The sequence below is a fragment of the Rhinolophus sinicus genome, chromosome 7 (assembly GCF_057876585.1).
Source record: "Rhinolophus sinicus isolate RSI-liver-muscle chromosome 7, RSI-T2T, whole genome shotgun sequence".
Classification (NCBI taxonomy): Eukaryota; Metazoa; Chordata; class Mammalia; order Chiroptera; family Rhinolophidae; genus Rhinolophus; species Rhinolophus sinicus.
Genome location: NC_142507.1, coordinates 29,139,272 through 29,157,589, shown reverse-complemented (window position 1 = coordinate 29,157,589; position 18,318 = coordinate 29,139,272). Strand labels below are relative to the sequence as shown.

Sequence of the window (18,318 nt, the reverse complement as noted above, 5' to 3'; positions counted from 1 at the left end):
GCACCCTGGGAAGGACCCCTGGGCTGGGGAGCCTGGTGTGGGGCTGGGACCCTTCCCTCTTCACTGGGGCTTCCGCCACTGAGGTGTTCCTCCCAGCGTTCATCCACTATCTGTGGGTTTGGGGTCAGCTTGTTTTGCGTCTCAGCTGCTGCTACCCGTCTCGATGTGGCCTCTTTTTTTATATTGTTTGTTACAGGATTTCTGTTCCACTAGTCTTCAGATGATTCTTGAGGTTGATTATTGTCTAATTTATTTGTAATCTTGGTGTGATCCTGGGATGCAGTAGGCATAGCGTTTACCTAATCTGCCATCTTGGACCCTCCTGCAGGAGTTTTCTTATTTTTCTTCGTTTCATCAAGGTTTAATGTATCAGAGGTGTTTTATAAGTATGTATTGAATGAAGCTATTTAACTTCTGAACCTGTTTCTTCTTCTGTTAAACTGAATTATAATATCCAGTCTCTTAACCTCATAGTATATTGAAATGTGGCTAAGAGGCTTTTTGTTTTTTTAAGTTTTATTTTTGCTCAGTTATGAATATGAGTAGAAAAATAGATTTTTATTAGGTATGTATTTTTTTTCCGATCAATGTCAGAAAAGTTTCCTCTTGACCACCAATTCCACTAAGACAGAGTAGTAGCCCCATTCCTTTTTGGTTTCCTGCTTATCAGAATCACTAAAAAAAAAAAAAAATAGTGATAGAACTAAATGCTGTTGATCATGTGGAGAAACTGGACCACTCACACATGGCTGGTGGGACTGTAAAATGGTACAGACTCTCTGGAAAAGTTTGGCAATTTCCTTTTTTTTTTTTTTTTTAATTAAATTAAATTTTGTGTTGTGTTTTATTTTGTTTTGTACAGTGTGTTTTCTCCAGGACCCATCAGTTCTAAATCAAGTTGTCCTTCAATCTAGTTGTTGTGAAGGGCGCAGCTCAGCTCCAAGTCCAGTTGCCATTTTCAACCAGATGCCATTTTCAGTCTAGTTGCAGAGGGTGCAGCCCCCTATCCCATACAGGAATCAAACCGGCAGCCTTGCTAAAGAGCACGCACTCTAAGCAACTGAGCCATCCGGCCGCCCACCGGCAGCTCAGCTCAAGTCGTTGTCCTCAATGTAGTTGTGGAGGGCGCAGCTCACTGGCCCATGTGGGAATTGAACTGGCAACCTTGTTGTTAACAGCTTGCGCTCTAACCAACTAAGCTAACCGGCTGCCCCCGGCAGTTTCTTATAAGACTAAACATGCAATTACTATACACCCCAGTAGTCATAACCTTAGACATTTATCCTAGAGAATAAAAATTGTATCTTTCTAAAGTCCTGTAGAGAATGTTCATAGCAGTTTCATTCATAATAACCCCAAACTGGAAGTAACATGGATATCCTTTAGTGGATGAATGATTTAACAAACTGTGGTACGTCCATACCATGGAATACTACTCTGTAATAGATAGAATGTAACTATTGATACACATAACATATACACACAAGAACTTGAATGAATGTCCAGGTAATTATGCTGAATGATAAAAGCCAATCCTAAAACATTACATAGTATGATTCCATTTGTATATCATTCTTAAAATGACAACGTTATAGAAGTGGCACAACTGATTAGTGGTTTCCAGTGATTAGGAGTTGTGGTGGGGAGGGGGTTATGATGTGGTTTAAAAAGGTAATTGTGGGGACAGAACCCCAAAAAGCAGTTTCCAGGCTCTCAGCCTCACATAGAAAGGTGTTGGCTCAGGTAGTAAATGGCCATCAACTGTGATTGGATGGCCATCAGCTGTGGCTAGTTGGCCGTCAGCTGTAACCAGTGAGCCATTGGCCACTAATATAACTGCTGTGGCTAGGCTAGCAGGAAGAATGGGGGCTAGCAAGGAGATGGTGGCTGGGCTGGCAAGCGTGGATGGCGGTTTGCGGACAGTGTGGATTCAGCCTCCAGTGAGAGTATAGTGCCGCCAGAGAGAATATAGTGGTATGACTCCCCTACCTATGGCTCCGTGGGTGTTCCTTTTTGGCCTCACCATATCCTGCATTCTTGTGTGGGGAGTGGGAGCAGAGACCCCGCAGGCCTCCCCGCATGACAGTAATACAGTACATCTCCCTAGTGATGGGCATTTTTCTGTATCTTGATGGTGTCAGTGTTAACATTCTGGTTGTGATGTTATACTGTAGTTTTGTAGAATGTTACCAATGAGGAACTGGGTGAAGCATCTATTATTGCTAATAGATGCTTCTGTATGTGACTCTAACATCTCAAACTAACAAGTTTAATTAAACAAAATGTTTGCTATTAAGTGTTTTAAACACACTGCTGCACCAGGGCCTTACTATGGCAAAAGAGGCACACAGAAGCATTTTTATTACACATAAGTTTTGTTTTGTGTTTTGTTTTTCCTTTGCGTTTCATCAAATATTCTAGGAACTTATATAGCTCTCTAGTTATTTCAAGGTAATTTTTTTGAGTTTTTATTTGTGCTCCATTCATTTTCCTAGTCTCTTATAACTTGTCTGAATCAGTTCTACTCCTTTTTCTTCTTATAATTTGGCTTTAATTTAAAGAATCTTAGCCAGGTTGCACATAGAATTTTAAGCGGGAAGATTTGACAACAGACATTGCCTCCACTATCATCAGAATTTTGTGTATTTGTGACTTTGGCAAAGTAACGTGAATAAAATCTCATTTTGGTAACAATATAGTTGATCTTTTTAAATATATTTTCTTTTTCTTTAACAGAAACTACCACATCTAAGAGTACCAGTGGACTTACGGATATAACATGGAGTTCCAGTGAAAGTGATCTGTCAGATGAAGGTAGAACACTTTTTAAATCACTGAGAGATAATGGACATGTGGTTCTAGAATAGACAGGTTTTGTAACAGGAATATTTTATGTACAAAAGATGGGCCCACTGAAAGTAAATTGATAATTTTATAAGAAATTCAGTTTTTATTGTATATTGGGTTCAATATTGGAAAAAACTTACATTCCTTTTCTAATACTTAGCATTGATTATGATCTTACTGAGTTCCAGCCTTTAGGTTAACTTCAGAAACGTTTTCTCATTTAATATTTCTCACAGCAGCTCTAAGAAATAGACATTAGCAGTAGTATTTTTACTGTTAGCAACTTAATCTTGAACATGTTAGAATTGGTTCGGATTCCATTTTGGGTTTCTTTGATGACAAAGCCAGTTCTCTCAACTGACTACTTAATGTTACACCCATATTTCCTCCTTGCGAACTTGTTTTGGGTAAATACTATGACAACCATTGTGTGGTAGAAGTATAATTTAAAAGTTTCTGTTCTGATGGCATTTTATATTATATCATGTTTTGACTGTTGAAAACAGAGTTTCTCAACCTTGGCGCTATTGCCAGCTAGGGCCAAATTCTTTGGGGGACCTTTTCTCCCCTCATTGTAGGGTGTTTAGCAGCAGCTCTATCCATTAGGTGACAGTGGCATTCCCAGCCCCCGTTGTGACAACCAAAAATGTCTCCAGATGTCAGATGTCCCCTATAGGACAAAATCACCCCCAGTTGCGAATCACAGACTTAGAATTATGGAAATCATGTTCTTTTACAAATTTAAAAATACATAGCTCATCTAAGAATACATAAAAGTCCTAAGGCTTTGACTTTTAAATCTGACTTTGAGAGTTCATGTTAGTTACTTCGTTAGTCAAGGTTAAGTTTGTGCAGATAGCCCCTGTGGAAGATAATTACATTATTTTGGCCACTTTGTATGCCATCTTGGTAAGTGCCAGTTGACATTGCAGTAATAGCCAGGTGAAGTGATATTGTAAGGTTATATATAAGTTCATAGCGCTTTTATTGTTATTTGAACCATAATAAATGAAATTCATTGTTATGCAGCTCTTGGTTTGTCTTCACACATCTCAGAACATAATTTCATTATTAAAAACTATATGCTTTTTATGGGTGAGTAGTGTGGTATGTGAATTACATCTCAGTAAAGCTGTTATTGAAAAACTGTGTATGTCCTCTTGTAGTGAAAGAGATACTTGGTAGTTTCCAAAACTCTTAAGAATGGAAAGATGCTTTGAGCTAATTACTTTAAAATGAGTTAACAAATTGCTGACTTCTCTTAAATAAGTTGACTATTCGGTAACGAGTAAATGATCCCTTGGAATATCTAGTCATGTGTACAACTGCTGGTTTATCTTTATCTTTTCCTCTCTTTTTCCCTTCCCTCTTCTGTCTCCTCCTCCATCTCTCCTTTTTACTTTTAATTACCATTTATTAAGTTATCGTTTTATCCCCAGACACTTGGCTGGATATTACATATGTTATTTCCTTGGATATCTGTTCGATCCTTTGAACTAAGTACCCTCATTTTATAGAAGAAATTGGGACTTAGAGAAGTCAAGTCACTTGCCCAGAGTCACATAATTAAGTGTGCCAACTGATATTAAGAGCCAGCAATGTCTAACTGCAGTGCTGTATTCTTCAACACTGTTCTGGTGGTTACTAGACCTGGCTTCTTATCAGAATTAATAGGTGAGCTTTAAAAACAATATTACCAGACCTTCTTCCAGCTTTATTGAGTTCATCTCTGGGCTTTAAGGCCCAAAATTGGGATTGAAAGGGAAGAATCCTGACTTAAAATTGTCAAAATATTTTTCTCTTAAAATTTTTTTCCCTTTCGATTTGTCTTTTATGTAACTTTGGGAAAATTTCTTAACTTTTTGGAGACTCAAATTTCTCACTTGTAAAATGCAAATTTTAGTTTAACAGTAATTGTCTTCTCTGCTTCATAAAATTATTGTGACCAAATGAAAGGTCTAGTCTTGGTTATGAGATACCATTTTATAGCACTCAAGCACTCATTACATTTTAGTAAAAGTGTTTATCTGTGGTCGTATCCAGCTTAGGAACAGTGTTCTGTATTCTCTCCTGTGTGTGTGTGTGTGTGTGTGTGTGTGTGTGTATTTGTATTGTGAGTGTATAGAATGGCTCCATAGGCCCTTAGTAAGCACTGGTTTTATTGACTGAATGAGGAATGCATGAAGAATATTATAGAAATGTACGATACTGGTGGTAGTGGCAGTAGGTCTGAGGACACTTGTGCTTCTCTGGCTTTTAATGGCTTTCCGATGTGATGGTTCAGCAACCTGGAGAATTTCTTATGCATTCTCTTGCCTAGCTTCCATGAGTAAATGTGATGTTAGATATGGGAAATAATTGTCATCATGCATCTACTTCTCTCAGACTGGTCTGCCCAGTCTTTTGTAATTATTATAGTAGACTTTTACCTCATCTTCTGGAAACAACAGTATCAGAGTAAAGAAGACTATTTTTATTTACTTTATCTCATACTTTTTTAACTTAACTTAAATTTTTCCTTTTTTTGTTTTTATTTTGAAATTCCTTCAGATATTAGAGCTAGTAAGTTTTTAACTTTTTAATATTCCTTCTATCTGGAAGTGAGATTGTTGCTGTCAGACTTCTGTAATAGGGCCAAGATGTTATTAGCCCTCTAAGTTGCTGAAGTAGCTGTGAGGGAGTACTGGTGCTTTGTGTTGTAGGAAAGGTTTACGTTATATGCCATACCTCAAGATTAATTTATCGTTAATAACTGCTTTCATCTTTGTAAGCGTATCAGATTAGAGTAAGTACATTTTGTTATTTAATATATGAAAATAATTTTGCTTTCAAATTAAAAATTTGCAAAAGTAGCATCATAAAGCTTGTGAAGTAAATTAAAAAGTAAATTAACTTGTTTCCTCACTGATGATAGAAACCTGAAAAAAAAAATTTTGGGGTAAAAATCCTTGACAAAGTTTTTGTTAGTAGAAGACTAATTAAATAAACTATGGGTCAACTGTGTAATTGGAATACTATATTGTAGAAAAGAATGAGGATGATCCCTGTTTTTACTGATGTGAAAAAACCTTTCAGTTATGTTAAAATAAAAAAGTGTATTAGAAGGGAAAAAATTAACGGTATATTTTATTTGCATTAACTTGCTGGAGAAACTAGAAGTATATAAAAACAACTAATAAAAGTAGTTACCTGAGAATTGGGGTGGGGGTAAGACTTAGGAGAAACAGGATGGCTAGAGAGAAGAGTAGGGATATACTTTTCACTGTCTTTTAATATATTTTTAAAAAATTATTGAGCACAATGGATCTTTTTAACTACTGAGAATAGAAAAAAATATTTAAAAAATAAAATTAAGTTTAAAATTGTATTTAAATAACAAAATTAAAATTAAGTTTAAAATTGTGTTTTCTAGATGAACCACAGTTTGTTGAGTGGGAGAGTGACAGTGACAGGGAAGATAGTAGTGAATACAATGAATTTGAAGACAGTGAGAGGGCTGTGGAAATATCAGACTGTGCTTCTTGTGCAAGCAGTCATTCTTTGACAAATGAAGAAAGGGCATCTGAGCTTCCTAAGGTAAGAATGAATTGTTTCAAGGTTTTTATTCTGTTTAGGACATTTGTTAATCATAGCCTTTTGGTGTTTTGTTTTTTACCCCTTTCGCAGGGATAACCACTTTGACTCTTAGTGGATTCTTTTTTTTCTTCATCTCCTTATCTCTAAATAACATGTTTGTAATGTACTTCTAAACATGGGTAAATAATGAATTATATTCTCACCATTCCTCACCACCTGCTACACTTTGACCTTTTTCCATCCCTCCATTCTCCTAGGACAGTTGTGTCATGGTTTGGTTAGATTAGTATTCAGCATTACGTAATTGTGAATAAATAATGTTTGTAACCAAGTCAAATATTAATTATGATTACTTTTCCTTCACTACTTTTCAAAATTTTCCTTGGGGTTAATTATTTTGGGGTTTTGTTTGTCTAGTTTTACTTATCATTAATAAAACTTTAATTTTTCACCATTGTTTAGCTCTCCTTTGAAAGATTTTTCAGACACAGCAGGCATTCTATCAGTTTTTTTTTCTTAGAGAACTCTTTCCCACAACCTCCTAGTGGTGTCCTTTGCTTTGTGGATGTTGTGAGCCTTAGGTCTCCCTTTACTCTCTTTTTGGAAATTCCCTTTACCTCTCCTATGTGGTGCAACTTTATCCTGGATTCCATGTCTTCCTTTTTCTTGGTTTTCTGTCTCATTTTGATTGAGCACATCTTCCAAGAGCTTCCAAGAAAGGGTTCGTGAAAGGTAATTTTTTGAAACTTGGGATGTCAGAAGATGCATTTATCACTTTTCATATGTGATTGAAAATTTGTATAGAATTTTGGTTGGAAATTTTCTCCAGATTTTTGAAGGCTTTATTGTCTTTTAGTTACAGAGTAAGCTGTCAAGAAGCCTGAAGGTAGTTTTACTCTTGATCTTTTAAGATTTTATCTTTATCACTTGTTTTAAGCAGTTTGGTTGTGATATGCCTAGGTGTGATTTTCTGCTTGGAGTTTGTTAAGCTTCTTGCATCTGTTGTGTGTCAGGGCCCCCCAAGCCCACTCCTAAGTTCAGTAATTCGCTAGGAAGACACTCAGAACTTAGCATACAGTCATATTCGTGACTATGATTTATTACAATGAAAAGATAACAAAGCAAAATGAGCAATCTTCCAAGAGTCTTTTTCCAGTGGAGTTATACAGGATATGCTTAACTGCTCCAGCAGTGAGTTTTGACAACACATGTGTTGTCTGCCGGGGAGCTTATTAGTCACTCAGTGCCCAGGGTTTTTATTGGGGGTAATGTAGGCACTCTCTGCCTAGTGTGTGAAACATTTCAGATTTCAAGAAGGAAAACTGCTATTCGGCACAAGCCATGTGGTTTGCACAGTTTTGGCTCGGGGAGCCACTCTGTATCATTTAGGGAATGGTGGTAACCCTCCTGAAATCTAGATTCCAAAGGTAGGCAAGGACCAACATTGCAAAGAGGGCTTCCTAAGGATACCTGTTTCAGGTATCTCTGCTATGTTAACAGATCTCTGCTATCTTAACTCTGTTCTTCCCATATGGGATTAAAGTTTTCATTTCATCACATTGGGGAAGTTTTTATTTTTATTCAGCACTCTTTTTTTTTTTTTTCTGACTCCCTTTTTCCTTTCCTTTGGGGACTCCAATTATATGTATGTTAATTAGGCTGCTTGAAGTTGTGTTATAGATCATTGGTGCTGTGTTCATTTTTTCCCCCCTCCGTTTTATTTTGAATGGGTTCTACTGCTACATCTTCAAGTTTAATAACCTTTTTTTCCCCCTGTGGTGTCTAATGCGCGGTTGATACTGTGTAGTCTATTTGTCATTTGTAAAAGTTTGATATGAATCTTTTTATATTCCATGTCTCTACTTAACATGATCATATTTTCTTTATGTTTTGATCTTAGAGTGTATTTATAATAGTTGTTTGAATGGCTTTTTCTGTAAATCTATCATCTGTGTCATTTTGGTTTGATTGATACTTCTCTTCATTATAGGTTGTATTTTTCTGCTTTGCATGCTGGGAAATTTTTGCGTGGATACAAACATTGTGAATTTTATGTTGTTGGGTGCTGGATTAAAAAAAAAAATTCTTTAAATAATTTGGAGCTTTGTTCTGAGGTGCGGATACTTGAAAACAGTTTTATCCCTTTGGATGTTGCTTTATTCTTTATTATTAGGTGGGTCTGGGGAAATGCTCAGTTTTATGTTCCACTAGTGAAGCAAGACCTTCCAGAATATTCTATGTAATACTTTGAATTATGGGTTTTCCCAATCTGGTTTTCAGGGACAGCTATTGTTTTCTGACACTGTGTAAGCATTGGGCACTGTCTAGTGCTTCTGGATGTTTTTTTTCTGGGTAGTTTCTTTACATGCACATGTTGGTTAGTACTCTGCTGAATACTTGAGGGGAATTGCTGGGGTTCTCTATGCAGCGTTGGCTTTTCTGGTACTCTGTCCTATGAACTCTAGTCTCCCTGGACTCTCAGTTATGTCTCTTCAACTCAGGGAGCCCACTGGACTTTACCTCAGTTCCCCACCTCTACTGTGTGGTTTGGAAATTTTCTCAAGAAAGTAACCTGGGGCAATTGTAGAGCTAAATTCTTTGTTTCCTGACTTTCAGGAATTAGCCTGATATCCAGTGTCTTGACAACCATTGTTTCATGTGTTTTGTCTGATTTCTTTTTTTGTTGTTGTTTCGTATGGAAGGATTAATCCACTCCCTGTTATTCCTTCTTGGCCACCTTCCTGATCTTGCCATGCAATCTAGCACATGAAAAGCTCACTATCATTAGTCATTAGGGAGATGCATATCAAAACTATAATTAGATACCACCTCGTTCACATTAGGATAGCTATGATCCATAGATGGAAATAAAAATTTGTTGAGAATGTGCATAAATTGGAATCCTTGTGTGTTGCTGGTGGGAATGTGAAATGGTGCAGCCACTATGGAAAACAGTTTGGCAGTTGAGCTTCAAAAATTAAACGTAGAATTACCATATGATTCAGCAATTGTACTTCTGGATATACTCAAAAGAATTGAAAGCAGGGACTCAAGCAGATATTTGTACATCTATGTTCATAGCAGCTTTATTCACAACGGCCAGATGGTGGAAACAACCCAAATGTCCAACAGATGAATGGATAAACAAAATATTTTTTGTGTGTATATACATGTATGTGCACATGTGCACACACACACACAAAATGGATTTTTACTCAGCCTTAAAAAGCAATGGAAATTCTGATACATGGTACTATAATGGATGAACCTTGAAAACATTATGCTAACTAAAATAAGCGAGACACAAAAGGACAAATGCTCTATCATTCCATTCATATGCAATACCTAGAACAGGTAAATTTATAGAGCCAGTAAGTAGAATAAAGGTTACCAGGGGCTGAAGAGTAAGGAGAGTTATTGCTAAAAAGTGTATAGAGTTTCTGTTTGGGATGATAAAAAAGTTACAGAAATGGATAGTGGTGGTGGTTGTACAACATTACGAATGCATTTAATTCCACTGAGGTGTACACCTAAAAATGGTTAACATGGTAAAATTTTTATGTGTATTTCTCCGCAATAAAAAATTTAAAAAGCTATAATATATATATTATAGAATATTTTTGTTATTAAAATTTATGTTTTTGAGGACTTCTTATTGTTGATAAGGTAAAAATGTTTATGAGAGGATACTAAATGAAAAAGGCAAAATACCAACCTGTACATGTACTAAAATCTCAACTCGGGTCCCAAAGGACCATTCTGAGTCCTGAGAGTGCTACCAAAACACCCATGGAACAATCATGTCTAACCAGAGCAGGAAGTGTTGTGTCTTAACCTAGAAGTTTCTGTTGATCTTTCATTATATGAACTGGACTAGCAGACCTTTACCTCTATAAACTTTTCAGTGTGGAGGAAAAGGCTTCTATGATAGCATGGTCTTAATTTCTTGTTGTTACATTGTACTAAAAACATGCTTCTTAAAATTTTTCTCAATATTTACTTATTGTGGTAGTTGCTTCAGTGGCTGAACTACCTGTTACTTTATGTTTCTGGCTTTTTAAAGCACTTTATTTCTATTGAGAAAGGTGGGATTCTTGTGCTTAGCTTCATATCACTGTTTTTTTGTCCTTATAATTTTCAAGTTTTATCCGGTATTTCATGAGCAGCTACTATATTGATAAGATAATAAAGCATTCAATAAAGTTAGCTTCAGGAATTCCCTTTTCTTGTTTTCAATAGAAAAAATAATGGATTTGTCCTTATCATTGATTATTGCCATCACTGTATTAAAAATTTGGTATTTTATTCCTAATTGTCAGAAACTTTAATTTTCTCACTAGGAAATATCAGTTTCTAAGGACTTTTAATTTGTTTCTTGGCTTAATTTTGGGGGAAATAGTCTGTGAACCAAGGATACATGAAAGCTGCTATAAATAATCACAACCGGAAGAAAGACTAATGCTGCATTGGGTGGAGATGTTGCGTGGTTGCCTGGGTTCACTAGCTGAGAAATTCTTACACACAGGTTTTGTAGTGCTTACAATTCAAATCCATGCCTTGTTAAAATTACAAATTATAGTATGACAGACTTTTCAGGGTAGCTCTTGAATAAAAAAATAGAGTTGTAAAAAGTGGATGGCAGGCTGGCCCGGTGGTTCAGGCGGTTAGAGCTCCATGCTCCTAACTCCAAAGGCTGCGGGTTCAATTCCCACATGGGCCAGTGGGCTGTCAACCACAAGGTTGCTGGTTCAACTCCTCGAGTCCTGCAAGGGATGGTGGGCTCCGCCCCCTGCAACTAAGATTGAATACGGCACCTTGAGCTGAGCTGCCGCTGAGCTCCCGAATGGCTCAGTTGGTTGGAGAGTGGGCTCTCAACCACAAGGTTGCCGGTTCGACTCCCACAAGGGATGGTGGAGTGGGCTGCGTCCCCTGCAACTAGCAGTGGCAACTGGACCTGGAGCTGAGCTGCTCCCTCCACAACTAAGACTGAAAGGACAACAACTTGACTTAGAAAAAAGTCCTGGAAGTACACACTGTTCCCCAATAAAGCCCTGCTCCTCTTCGCTAATAAAATCTTAAAACATAAAAAAGGCAATGGCAAGTATCCGTAGTTCTTTAAAATGTAAATAATGTATCGCTGGGTAGTAGGATTATTGGAGAAGGTTACTTTTTTATTTGTTATATTTCATAATTTTAAAATAAAACAAAGAAAAGCATAGTAGTCAATAGCTTTTACCTCAAAGGAGAAAAAAAGAACAAATCACATTGAACATATACTGGGCTTTATATTGCTTTATATGAATGTATTAGTATATTTGACCTGCTTTAACAAAATGCCTTAGACTGGGTGGCTTAAGCAACATAAATTTATTTCTCACAGTTCTGGAGGTTAGGAAGTCCCACAATCCAGGAGCCAGCAGATATGGTGTGAGGTGAGGGCCTGCTTTGCTGGTTCATAGGAGGCCCTCTTTTCACTGTGTCCTCATGTGATGCAAAGGGTGAGGGATCTCGCTGGAGCCTTTTCATAAGGGCAGTAATCCCACTCATGAGGTCTCCCTTCAAAGACCCAACCTCCAAATACTATCATATGTTAGGTTTTCACATATGAAATTTGGGGTAATTAGTTTTCAACATATGATTAGTTTCAACATTCAGTTGAGAGCAGTACGTTTTCCATTTGAACCTTAAAACAATTTTTGTGAAGTAGATGTCGTTATGCACAATGTTAAGACAAGTAGACAGTTAGAAAAGATATATTACTGTGAGCAAGTTAGTTATGTAGTAAACAAGGCAGCTATGATTGAAACCTTGCCGTAAAAGTATTCAGGTGTTGCTTAAATGCCTCAGAATCTACATTGATTGCTTTCTTATATTAGAAGCATACAAATGGGCAGAACTTTGACAGCTAGGTCATAGAAAAGAGAAAACATTTGCTTAATTTATTATTTAAAAAAATTCAAGACTTCTTCCATTCTAGTTCTTCATCAAGTACACCTGTTTGATTTCTCCAGGCAGACATTGAAAAGCATTCCTATAATAAAGGAAAGATTCTTTTGAACATGTGGTCTGTCTAATTACATGGTGTTCTCTATGGGTTTAACTACTACCTTCTTTTCTTTCTTTTCCTAATGTGTGAACAAAGATTCAATTTTCCTTATTTTCTTCTCAAGCTACATTCTCTTCCAGATACTGTTAAATCTTTTGCTAACCTAGTTGGTGTCCAGCTGCCTAAGGACGTTTTTTTGTGGATATCCTAAAATTACTGCAAATCTAAAGGGTCCCAAGCCATATCTTTTTGTTTTCTTCTAACCCAAGCTCATCCTCTTGGTGTGTTTTTGATCTTAGTTAATGGCTTTTTTCCCCCTACTGCCTAAACCTATTTCATTATCAGGTCATGCAGTTTTGGTCTCTAAACTACAACATCCCCACTACTTCTGTTCTAAATTGGGCGCTTTCACCTATTTTCTGTGTTATCTCCATTGTTTCATAACTGATTTCTTAGCTTAATACTTTTTATAAGGCTTATCGTAATAAAGATTATGACTTTATCACTTCTTGAAACACTTTTGATGGTTCCCCTTTGCGTGAAAGTCAAGGTCCACATGACTTTCACAGTTTAGTCTTAGGCCCTTAAATGAATGAGGCAGAGTATACACTGTACAATTCTATTTATAGAAAAATCTTGAAAATGCAAATGATTCTGTCGTGACAGGAAGCATGTCAGTGGTTCACGGGGGATGAGGATGGAGGGGGGCATAGATTACAGTGGCACATTAGGAAAATTCTGGGGGGTGAGAGAAATATTTAGTATCTTGATTATGGTAATCGTTTCACAGGAGTGTACACATGTCAAAACTGGTCAAATTGAATAAATATGCAGTTTAGTGTGCTTAAATTATACTTCAATAAAATTGATAAATTTTTTTGAGTATAAGAAAGATGTTGGTCTACATGTTTGTGAAATAATCCTTGTTAAAGGATGAAAAAGGATATAGAATAATTGTGTAGAAAAACGGAAAGAATATGTACTTATATGGACTAGCTCTGGAATGGTAGGTAACTGCTTTTACTGTATAACTTTGTATGCTATTTTGAACCAAGTACAATGCTTGCGTTACAAATGTTTTTTAAAAGGACACTTGCACTAAAATCCAGAATACATTGAGAACTTCTACAAACCAGTAAGGAAAAGACAAATAGCCCAGTTGAAAATCAGGTGAAGAATAGGAGAAGGAAACCCAAATGGCTAATAAGCATGTGAAAGATGCTCAGTCTCACTAGTAGTATGGGAGCTGCAAATTAAAAATGAGGTATCACAGGGGGTGGCCAGTTATCTCAGTTGGTTAGAGCATGGTGCTGGTAGCACCAAGGTTGCCGGTTCCATCCTCGCATGGGTCACTGTGAGCTGTGCCCTCCTTAAAAAAATAAAATAAAAAATGAGATATCACATAATTATCTGATAACCCCAAAAGAAAAATTGTAAGTCTGACAATGCCTAATGTGGGGATGTGGATCAGTAGGAATAGTTGCTGTTGGAATGTAGCTTGATATAGCAATTTTATAATTTGGTAAGTTCTAGTAAAGTTGAGTGTTCATACTTTTTTTTCCCCCCGTTCTTCCGCCCCCCCTCCCCCCCCACTGCCCGCCACTCCGGTTCAAGCTGTTGTTTCTCGGTTTAGATGGCTGCCAACCACGGCAGCACACAGCAGCCCATGGCAGCACACGGCAGCACACGGCCACTCACGCTGGCTGACAGCCACTCATGCTGGCCACCGGCTGCTCCTGGCAGCCCACTGCAGCCTGCGGCAGCTCAGGTTGACATCCGGCTGCCGTTGTTCACAATTTTAGCTACAGAGGGTGCAGCTCACTGACCATGTTGCAATCGAACCCGTGACCTGGGCGTTAGGATAACAGCTCTTCAACCACCTGAGCCACCGGGCCGGCCTGTGTTCATACTTTCTGACCCCACAGTTCTGCTCTTAGATAAATATCCTTGAGATTTTTTCAAATGTGGCTTATGGCCCTTTTTAGTGGGTGTTATAATTGATTCAATGACTTTAGAAACAGTAGTGAAATAAAATAGACTACATTAGAATGTATAGCAGTTATAAGGAGCAATTTTTTGTGAAATGTAATCTAAAGTTAGATTTATAGGTGTGTTGGATCACATGCAATGCATTTTTTTACTGTAGATTTTGACTGAAAAATTTTGAAGCCACTGCTCAGAGTATATATACAAGAATATTCATTGTAGCATTTTTTTACAAGAGAAAAAACTTTGGAAAGTAACTTAATCTTATGTGAACACACACAAATTGCATATTTATATATTAGAGAGCTATAAGTTTCAATCATGGATAATATTAAAGAAGTAAACCAGTTGGCCGAAGGATATGTACTGTTTGATATTGCATTACATGAAGTTTATAAACGTGCAAATCAGTAGTACATATTGATAATGGACAGCTTTGGAAAAGAGGAAGGTTTTCTCTACACACATTTTTCAAATTGCTTACATAATGCCAGTTTGCATTATCATTCCCTGTGGTGCAGTTGTGGAAATGTGCGTTCAGACCTGTTGCAAGGAACATAGTTGATTGATTGCCCTATCTGCCATGCATCAGGGTCCACCATTGTGTTTGTACTGGGGCCATGCTTTGCGTGGACTGGTGCCAACCACTGACTGCATATGCCAAGATGTGAGACACAATCACGCAGAACTGCTTCGGGGTGGGTGACTTTAAATCAAAGACTTACTATCAGCCTGGCTAATGGTAGATTTGCACTGCAATCTGAGACTCTTCCTGCCCAATCCTCTTTCCTTCTGCTTTCATAGTCATCAGACCTGCATTGTCTTAAAGCTCTCTTTGACACCTCCTTTCTCCCCTTTATCCTTTGCAGGTGCTTCCTCCAACAAATGTATAATATAATTGTCTTGACATCTCCTTCTCAGGAAACTCTAACTCATACACCTGCATACCCTCCTCCCAGGATCTTGTAGTCACATCAGCACTTCCTAATACTTATACCTAAAACCATTCTTTTCTGTTTATTTAATATTTCAAGTTGGTTGAAAGAAGTAAAATATGTGATGTGCAGTTTTTATAGACTGCCTCATTTCATAGTTTATTGTTTGCTTTGGAATTTCCATAGCATGCCCTGCGAACATCTGGTAGTGAAGTAGACAAGTGAGCTTGGGAAGGAATAGCAGCCTGTCAAGGGTTTATTATCAAGCAAGTTACCATTGTGGGCCCCTGGAGCTTAGTACTGCTGGGACACTCTGAGCCTCAGAATTATCCCACTAAAGGGGCAAGGAAGCAGGGATATTTATACACAGATCTCTTCATTCATTTGTTGAGGGCTGCTTCTTGGTGAAGTTGACAGATGGGAGTGTTTCCTAGTTCTTACAGACTACGCACAGGGGGGAAAATGGGTCCCAGCGGCCAGAAAAAGCTCTGAGTCAAAGAACTGGAGGTGCTGAAAGTTGTCAATAGGGCTAGCATCACTGAAGGCATATGGGAGGAGATGTGATAGGGTGTCGACAGTGTCAGCTGCAATGTCTAAGTGAGCCATATACATTGAATAACACTGGAAGGGAAAGTTTTATACCATAATTAGGAGTTTTGTACCAGTACTTGGCTCTCTAGGAACAAAACCTCCCTTATATAGCTAGTGAAGCTATTACTTTTTGCCTTTCATGCATGTTTGTAGAAATGGAACCTACATAGTGGGTGGATATGTCCTCTACTGGAGAGCTGTACTTGAATTCACTGGGAAGCATTGATTATAAGTCAGGTTTATCTTGAATCCCTTGCCCAGGGTGGAGGGAGGCATGTTATTTATGTAGGAAACAGTTTTGCCTGTAAACGTGTGGGGACAGAGTCCCAGAGAGCAGTTTCCAGGCTCTCGGCCTCACGTGGAAAGGTGCTGGCTTGGTTATTAGATTGGCCATCAGCTGTAATCAGATGGCCATCCGCTGTGGCTGGGTGGCCATCAGCTGTTACCAGTTAGCCATTAGGCACTAATATAACTGCCATGACTACACTGGCAAGGGGGTTGGTTGGTTGGGAGAGAAGTGGACGGTGGATTGCGGATCATGTTGATCCTACTTCCTGTGTCTCACCCGGTTGCCAGCGAGACGGGGGTGCAGGAAGACCCCCAGATTGGGGTACAGGCAGATGTTTGCTTTTGTGTCTCTACCAGCCTCCATCGAAAATAATAGTGGTATGACTCCCCTATCTATGGCTCCGTTGTTGTTCCTTTTTGGCCTCACCATATCCTGCATTCTTGTGCGGGGAGCGGGACCAGAGACCCTGCATTACACATGATTCCTGGAGTAGTTCTCTGGAGTAGAGTTCTACTCGTGCTATGTAAAAGCAACTGAACTCATAACAGTAGCAGCTAACATTATGAGTGTTCCTTGTTGTGGGACATTCTTTTAAGAGCTTTGCTACATACATTAGCTTATTTAAATCTCACAAGAACTCTGTGAGGTGGGACCTATTATTATCATCCTTAATTTCCAGGTGAGGATTCTGAGGCACAGAACGATTAAGTATTTGCTTATGCTTATAAAATAGTAAGTGACTGAGCCAGGATTCTAACTCAGATGCTCTGGCTTCTGATCTGTGGTCCTGGCCATTTTGTTCTAGTGCCTATAATAGTGATAGCTATAATAACATTAATAACACAGTAACCCTGAGTTCTTATTTTGTCAGATACTTTGCTAAGTGCTGATCATATGAAGTAGATGTTATTATTTAACCCCATTTTACAGATGAGGAAATGGAGACACAGCTAGTAAATGACATTTGATTCTAACTCATGTTGTCTGTCTGATCCCATAGTCTCTTAATTACTTATGTTGTATTCCTTGGAATATAGCTTAACTACATACTCAACTACTTGGAAGAAAACCATGATAGAAATCAAAGACCATAGCAATAAATTGTCTTTGTAATGTTGTCTTTTAGGACATTTAACAAATGTAGTTGATTACTGATGTGATTTTCCATATTGTTTGGTATTGCTGCCTGGGTTTTCACAATTTATTTTATCAGTGTCTTCCAAAATCTATTTCTGTAGAGGGCAGCAGAGACACAGCAGTGAGTTCCCTGTATAACCTTCATTTTTCAGGAAGTGCGAAGGAAATTAGATTTAGGTGAGCTTTGTTACGTAATTTTCATGTACTTTATGTAGTGACTGCTATGCATATACAGGGAAATAGATGTAAGATGTAATAAATATCAGATAACCTAGTGAGGTTCAGGCTTTTGTTGAAAGTGTGCAAATAAAGCTGGTTGGCACAAATTAAAGATCTGAAAGTAGTTCATGTAGTTTTAAAGAAAAAGCAAATGTAGTTTTCAAATTTGAAATATGGATCCATTGTTATAAAATAAATGTTTTCTTTGCACTCTTAACAATAGGGGCAGAATAAATGACTCAGTATCTCATAGAAGATGGAATAAAAAAAAGTTTTAACAAAATAAGAATAAATATAATTTTGTATTCTTACATGGGAAGATGATATAAGTCTTTAGAAAGTGATCTGGCAACCTTTGCAAGTAATTCTAAATGTAATGAGCATATGTGTAGTTCTGTCTTTGTTTATTTTTATTTGTTTATAAATTTGTGTTTCACTTTTAATGGTGAATTAGAAAAAAATTATGTAACTAAATATGTACTAGTTGTTAATATCTAAGAACTGCCCATTGTGTAGTCAAGATATGGAAACAACTGAAATGCCCATCAATAGACAATTGGATAAAGAAATTGTGGTACATTTATATAATGGACTATTACTCCACCATGAAAAACAATGAAATTTGCAACAACATGTATGGACCTAGAGGATATTATGCTAAATGAAATAAGTCAGACTGAGAAAGAGATACC

At 37.6% G+C, this 18,318-nt stretch overlaps 1 protein-coding gene across 5 annotated transcripts in view; it reads left to right on the top strand.

Annotated features, from left to right (window-relative positions):
• The window catches only part of SPIDR (scaffold protein involved in DNA repair), a 566,075-nt gene that overhangs the window by 53,482 nt on the left and 494,275 nt on the right, over positions 1–18,318 (top strand). For 4 of the 5 annotated variants that reach the window (XM_019716801.3, XM_088799435.1, XM_019716799.3 and 1 more), the window contains 2 exons: positions 2,737–2,814; positions 6,260–6,423. In XM_019716801.3, the coding sequence (XP_019572360.3) occupies positions 2,737–2,814; positions 6,260–6,423 (242 nt within the window). The remainder of the gene's footprint in view (positions 1–2,736; positions 2,815–6,259; positions 6,424–18,318) is intronic. The other variant, XM_074319015.2, reaches the window with a different exon arrangement.